This window comes from Grammomys surdaster, unplaced genomic scaffold (genome assembly GCF_004785775.1).
Source record: "Grammomys surdaster isolate TR1022 unplaced genomic scaffold, NIH_TR_1.0 371, whole genome shotgun sequence".
NCBI classification, from domain to species: domain Eukaryota; kingdom Metazoa; phylum Chordata; class Mammalia; order Rodentia; family Muridae; genus Grammomys; species Grammomys surdaster.
Window position 1 is genome coordinate 110,381 of NW_021604790.1, and position 7,201 is coordinate 117,581.

General features: G+C 46.4%; 1 protein-coding gene across 1 annotated transcript; it reads right to left on the reverse strand.

Annotated features, from left to right (window-relative positions):
• Positions 1-1,016: 1,016 nt before the first annotated feature.
• Positions 1,017-5,157, reverse strand: Krt34 (keratin 34). The gene is made up of 7 exons (XM_028780469.1): positions 4,758-5,157; positions 4,573-4,655; positions 3,617-3,773; positions 2,606-2,767; positions 2,389-2,514; positions 1,963-2,183; positions 1,017-1,471 (listed from the first exon to the last, which is right to left on the reverse strand). Exons 1-7 carry the CDS (start codon positions 5,103-5,105, stop codon positions 1,390-1,392), a joined length of 1,179 nt encoding a protein of 392 aa, XP_028636302.1. The 5' UTR covers positions 5,106-5,157; the 3' UTR covers positions 1,017-1,389.
• Between the last annotated feature and the right edge of the window lie 2,044 nt (positions 5,158-7,201).

Below are 7,201 nucleotides of genomic sequence, written 5' to 3' on the forward strand. Positions count from 1 at the left end.
TCTCTGTACAACTATCCTGCTATAACTGCTCCCCCCCTTCCTTTCTTCTCTCTCTGCACTGGTCTCTTAAGTAGCTTCCTTCTCCTGAAAGTTGGGCATATCCTATTCTGTCAGATCTTTCTCTGATTGGTTTCTTTGTCTGCCACTCAATAAGACATCACTTTCAAACATGGATGCTTCCTTCTACAAACCAACTTCACCAACATCAGTTGGGATTAAAGGTGTGTACTAGGGACATATCTGTATTCCCGCCAGAGGGAATAAAGGTGTGTGTTAAAGGCTGAGCCACACAACAACTAGAAACAGAACTTTTCAATAAATAATACAATCTCAGGGTTCGCAGTGTAAACAAATACCCTGCAATACTTGGTGCAGTGGACAGACATGAAGTGAAAATTTCTCATGAGTACCTTGAACATGGAACTTGAACCAAGACTTGTTACAACCATAAGGACAGAAAACAGCAAGCAGCTTTGATAGAGAGGAAGAGACACTCAATTACACTTCAGAGTGAGCTCCATCAGGAGAGAGAGACTTCCCCTTAAACTCTGGAGAAAGGCTTCAAGAGTTTAATCAAGAGAGATAGCTTGAAGTAAAAGAGAACAAGAGAGATGGGGACCCTGTGATGGGGAAGGAAAACGGGGGGCCTCCAAAGAAATCCCTGAACAAAAGGGACAGATGGGTTACAAAGCTAGTGTCATGTAGTTTAAGAGCAAGAAACCTAATGAGGATGAGAATTTGAGAAATTTGAGGCATGGAGGAGCCTCAGAATACTCAAGGGCCCTACAGTCACAGGAAAATGCGCTTGGGTGTTCATGGCCAAGTTTTCCCACATGATCCACCCTTGGTGAGAGTCCACCCATACAGAGAACACCTCTCCCTGCCCCTCAAGGTTTCCCTTTGAGCTTAATAGCTAGGTTAGCCATTTGATCCATTTAAACACCCTGCTAGTTCAAGGTATTTTTATGAGATAGTCATGAATATTTTACAAAGTATGAATATGAATGAGAAAGACCTTTACTATGCCAGAGAAATAAAGTTTATTGAGAGGTAAATGAAGCTGCCTCCTTGCATTCCAGAGAATCCCAGAGAAGAAAGGAAGACAGGAAATGGAGGCATGGACAGGAAACGCCCTCTATGCCAATCTCTGGAGCTCCAGTTGCAGACATGTGACACCAGTGCAGCAAAGAGACTCAACCTTCAACAGAAGGAGTTTGTCAGGAAGTTGCTTGCTGGTCCTGGAAAGCATATCCTTCCCTAAAAATCACAGTTGTCATGATGATGTTTCTTAATGGCACTGGAAGTCCTTGCAAAGGAGGGGTTGGATTTGACTGTTCCTGAATTTGAACTAAATGGTTTCATCGACATCTTCAGAGGGGATCAGTTCAGTTAACAGCAACGCTTTGAACTGCCACAGGGTCCACAGCACCCGCCACTAGCATTGGTGGTGGCGCATGGATTGCAGGGGAGGCTGGGGAGACACAAAAGTTAACAGTGGATTGGAGAGGAGAAGTCAGCGAACCCTAAGGCACACACAACATCTTGTACTTACAGGAGCAACCTATGAATTATCAGCAGTTGGAATGAGAGTGGTCTTGAGATGGTTATCAAGCCCGTCTCCCTTACCCACAATACCTTGTGAAGAACTGGAAAATTGTGCTTTTGGAAAACTATTGTCTCATACGGTTGTGCTCTTGTGGAACTTAACAAGATCTGCCTTACTCAACCTGAAAGACTGTGACTGGCAATCTCCCTACCCACCCCTCACCTCTCTATTGGTAACTTTCAAGGGCAGGATCTATTCCCTTCACCTTTGTTCATCTATACTTACTGAACTGCCACAAATTATTGTAGGCTTTCAGTCTGCTGTTTGAGAGGTTTAAAACATGGACACCATGAATGTGTCTCCACGGCTAATACACACACCTCATATACAGTCCCAGAAATCCATTCTGTACTCACTTGCAGTCTTCACTCTCCAGCAGGCTCCTGTAGGTGTTGATTTCACACTCCAGACGAGACCGAATGTCCAGCAGCACCTGGTACTCCTGGTTCTGACGCTCCAGGTCACAGCGGATCTCAGACAGCTGGGACTCCACATTGGTGATCAGGCACTGCACCTGGGACAGCTGGGAGCTGTAGCGAGCCTCACTCTCTGTCAGGGTGTTCTCCAGAGAGTTTCTCTGTGGGAGAGAAGACAAAGGCTGTCACAAAGCTGGTCCCTCTGAAGGTTCCTGCATGGCCTTCCAAAGAAATCTCAGGCTTAAAGAGCTAAGGGAGAGACACAGAGAGAGACAGAGAGACAGAGAAACAGAGAGCCCAAGGACACCCCAGTGACTCTGTCTCCCAACTCCACACTGCTCAGCAGCAGGTCTGGACACTACACACCAGGTTGTGCTGGGCCTGCAGCTCGATCTCCAGGGCATTGACTGTGCGTCTCAGCTCGATGATCTCAGCCTGGCAGGACTGCAGCTGCTCTGAGCTGGACACCACCTGCTTGTTCAGCTCCTCTGTCTGCAATAGCCAAGGGGAGGGACAGAATCAGACCCTGCCCTACAGTCCTGGGGGACTCAGTTCCTGAGCGATCATGGGCTCAGATGCCTACCTGTGTGGTGAACCATTCCTCCACTTCCCTGTGGTTGGTTTCCACCAGGGCCTCGTACTGACACCTGGTCTCATTGAGCACACGGTTCAGGTCGACAGTGGGAGCAGCGTCCACCTCCACGTTGAGACGGTCTCCAAGCTGGCAGCGCAGGGTGTTGACTTCCTAGTGAAAGAAGGAAAAAGAATGAGCCTACAAAGGCAGATTCACTCTCTTCCTGCTACAGGGATGTGAGCACAGCGCTACCTAGAAAGGGATGGAGGACAGGGGCTAAAAACAAATATCCTAATCATTCCAAAGATGCAACCAGAGCAACAAAGCTCCAACAGGAACCACAGCCATGTCTTTCTGAAAGAAAAACTGAAGCACCTTCACAGCCTTCTAACACTGGTTCTTGACACACACAAATCCTCCTATTGTCTGCCACACTCCTTTGGGGACAAAATGCTTAGCCATTCTTAAATATGTCTTGCTTCAGCGCTTTTTTGAGCAGCCTACAACCTCAAATGGCAACACTTAAGAGTTGATGGAAATCTTTCTCTTGCCTCTGAAAAGTTAGCTCCTCTCTGGAAGATGGGCTTCCTCCTACTGTGCACACCACACAGATTTTCCTTCACTCAGCCTTACATTGTATCATCTGGACTCCATAGCTGCCCTCCACACTAGGCTGCGAGTACTTAGAGAAAGGAGCCATGAATTATTTTATATTTTTTTTTACCCTCCATCTCCACCATCAATTCTAGAACCTAGTGGTAGCAACCAGCAGAGATGGGAGGTCTGTGAATGGACATCCATGCTCTAGCAGCTGCCTACACTCACCTGTGTGCCGGAGCGTCCTCAATTCACCTCACTCCTCCATAAGGATATAGTGATAAGGTCCTCCTGGGACTTTAGCTTAAAATCCTTCAGGGAATGGCCCCACATCATGGTGCCTCCTGATTTAGGGGAGCTCTCTGGATGCTAAAGGTGTCACTCTGAGGCTGTGCAACTTGCTTTTTAAATATTTCCTCATACCTCCTCATGGTTCTTCTTGAGACACAGCAGCTCTTCCCTCAGGGACTCCACCTGAGCCTCCAGGTCAGACTTGCACAGGGTCAGCTCATCCAGGATCCTGCGCAGGCTATTGATGTCAGCCTCCACCAGCTGCCTCATGGACAGCTCAGTATGGTACCTGCACAGACAGGGTAGGAGGATCAGCCAATATCTTCTCAGGGTGGTATTGGACCAATAACTCCATTCGGGTATCCCTAAGCCTTTCCTCTTCTATTTTCTCCTTGCTATGTGTAGATTAGCTGGCGTGGGGGGGGGGCGGTTATTGACTCACTGATGCCCACAGACACCCATAAGGTAGGGCCCTCAGTCTGTTCTTGATGTTATTGATTAGTGTAACACCAAATTAATCCATTCCCACCTCTGGATTTGAAAGTTGTATAAAAAGAACATTATAGAAACCCTGATATAGGTTAAACACCGCTAACCAGAAGATCCCATTCCTGAAATGCTTAAAAAGTCTTTGAGGGCCATAACACTACAGTTAAAACTGCCCCATGTGACTTCATTGATGGATGAAGTCACAATGCAGGTGCACTAAAAATAGTGTATAGAATGACATGCATAAACACCTCTAAAAAATGACTTTTGTGCTTAGACTCAGGTCCCATCCCCAAGATAGCTCATTACGAATGGTCAAATAGCCCACAACTCAGAAGGAAAGCAAAAACCCAGAAACACTTCAGGTCCCAACCACTTCCAATACAGGAGCATCAACCATATCAACTGAAGGGCTAGAGGCTGAATGCCTATTTGAAGCTTTTTTTTTCTTTTGTAGCCAGACTCAAGAGGAGACATGAAAAAGGAAGAAATGTCTTTTTCATCCCTTCCACCTGCCCTTCCTGGCAACATTAGACCCACAGAGCCATGACAGAATCACCAAGGTTTGGAAGTCACCCAACCCAAAAGGTTTAACATACTTGGTCCTGAAGTCATCAGAGGCCAGCTTGGCATTGTCGATCTGTACGACCAGCCTGGCGTTCTCAGACTTAGCACACAGAATCTGAAACAATGGTTTCAATGTGAGATCCACTTGAACTTGAGTATATCTCCCTATGCAAGAAAAGGCAGCTACTGCTGGATCTGAGATAAGCTACCCTCTCACCTTCTGCTGCAGCTCCTCAATGGTCTTGAAGTAGGCCTGGTAGGCAGGACACACCAGGGGATCCTGCTGCTGGCTCCTCTCCTGGATCCTACATTCCAGCTCTGCATTCTCTCTCTCCAGCTGCCTCACCTTCTCCAGGTAGGAGGCCAGGCGGTCATTCAGAAACTGCATGGTCTCCTTCTCATTGCCATTGAAGGAGCCCTCACAGAACCAATTGCAGTTGCCCACATTGGCAGGGATGTTGCAGGCTCCGGGCAGGGTGCAGCCATGGCAGCTGGGGGGCACACAGGGCCTGGAGGAGCAGCTGGTGCGGCAGCTCAGGGCGGGCAGACAAGTCTCACAGGACATGGTTTTGGGAGAGGTGATGGGAGCAGTGAGCTGCTGCAGGTAGATCTGGGTGAGGTTTGAGTCTCTCCTTCCTTCATGATCTTTTTATACCCTTACCAGTGGGTGGGGGATTGGCAAACAGCATAATTCTCTTTCCTGATGCTGAAGCCAATTTTTCTACAAAATATGCTACTTAGATTCCTTTCAAAGAGTCCCCCCTCATCCCATAAAATTATTCCATTCAGCATGTGTCACAGCAGGCCTCTTCCTGGGTACAAGAGGTTGATGAAATCAGAGTTTCATTAGATGGCTTCAAAGGAGGCAGATTCATCACAGTCCCAAAGGCTCACCCCATTACTCAGAGGGACGGATAGCCTGTGACATTAGGTGGAGTTGTTTGGAATCTGAAATTCCTCTCCCAGGAGGTTCTGCTGATATAACCATGGCAAAGGCACTTTGGGTAAACATCCTTCCCATAGGCCTCTCCTCTCAAATCTGCCCATATCTCAGCATCCAGGGAAATAATTCTTACAGAGGAAACTCACTCTGGATGAGCTGCAAATGGGCTGATACTTGGTACTGGCTGCACCTTGGGAAATGTGCAGATATGTAAACTAGAAACAGTTGTGTGTTGGTGCTTGAGAAATGAGAATGTGAAATGAACGATGGATGGGTGGATGGATGGATGGATGGATGGATGGATGGATGGATGGACTGATGGATGGATGGACTGATGGATGGATGGGATGAGATGGATCAGAGAGACAGATGGATAGGAATTGTTCTAAATGGAGATTTGGCCAAGTATAGACCATAGTCTGCATAGAGTGTGAAGCTCTTGGTGGATGGTGAAAACTTTAAGAAGTGAAGCCATTGGGTGGGTTCTCTGACATTGAGGGAAGTACACACACACACACACACGAATGCATGTACACATGCATGCACCTGTACCTTTCTACCCTTAAGAAGTCAATCCATGTGTTGGGTTAATAATAATCAAAATTATTAATATTCCTAATGAAAATTCCCATTTTCCAGTGTTTCCATGAACACAATGTTCCATGCTTTTCTTGACAAGTGTGTGAAGTAAGTGGAGATGAGATGGTTGTCTCTACATTACCTCTGGGGAAACTAAAGCTCAGGAAACTCACAAGTCCTATCCAAGAATAGCAAGCTGATGGCTCTGATTAGTAGACTTCATTGGAACCAGTGGAAACTCCTCACCTGTAAAAATTCTACAAGTCCCTGGGACCAAGCTGATTCTTAACTCTTGGGATGATTCAGTCTGTTTGAGAAGAAACTGAACTCTCAAAAAGTTTCATGGGTCTTGGGGGAAATGAAGTCTAGGGGCAGTTCAGCTGCCAGGGGCTCACTCACCTGTCCTTCTGACAGACCTGCAGCTAAGCAGCTGATGTCTGCTGAAATCAGTGGCAGAAGCCCAGCCACAGGGCATCCTGTGAGGAGGCTGAGGGGAAGTGGGGAGGCAGAGGAGTGATTCTTTGGGAACTGAGTCTAGGAGTGGAGGCCCTTCGGGGAGACAAGTAGGTCACTCACCTGTCCTTCTGCAAACATTTTTAAATGTGCCTCCCCCACTTTTCAAATCACCCCAAGACTGAGAACTTCTGTTTTTTCCGTGTGCCTTTTGATGACAATGGAACACCAGGAAATGTTTTCTTAAGCCATTTGCAAGTGCTTTGGAACTATTTAATATTGTAAATAAAATATAACACATTTATTTACAATATTCAGATGCATCTGAAAAAAAAGGTATCATGACTCGTGGATCATATAAGGTTTGCTCATAACCACAGTACCCCACTGTCATAGATGTTATCTCTACTCAAAGTAGGCCCGGAGCTCTCTGTCTGGGGGAGGATTGCATTCCTTTAATGCTCAGTTTGTGAACAACAAACCTTTCTGCTTGAGGGTCAGCTTGACTGTTGTGAAGCCATCTGATGAACAGCTGGGAATACAGTGGACAAGTTAGATCATTAAAAGCAAACAAGCTATATAATTACATCAATTTACATCCATTATGACCCATTATTGTCTTTAGAGTGGCTTGACAAAAAAAATTAGTTTGGAATGTACCCATTGAGGTGCCTGTACATATGGGA

What these genes read in the sequence shown, in the direction of transcription:
- Krt34 (XM_028780469.1), bottom strand. Translation starts at nt 5,105, where the DNA reads ATGTCCTGTGAGACTTGTCTGCCCGCCCTGAGCTGCCGCACCAGCTGC. An exon ending in TTGAGGAGCTGCAGCAGAAG is followed by an intron (nt 4,656 to 4,757) that starts GTGAGAGGGTAG and finishes CCATTGTTTCAG; the next exon opens with ATTCTGTGTGCTAAGTCTGA. An exon ending in AGGAATGGTTCACCACACAG is followed by an intron (nt 2,515 to 2,605) that starts GTAGGCATCTGA and finishes TGGCTATTGCAG; the next exon opens with ACAGAGGAGCTGAACAAGCA.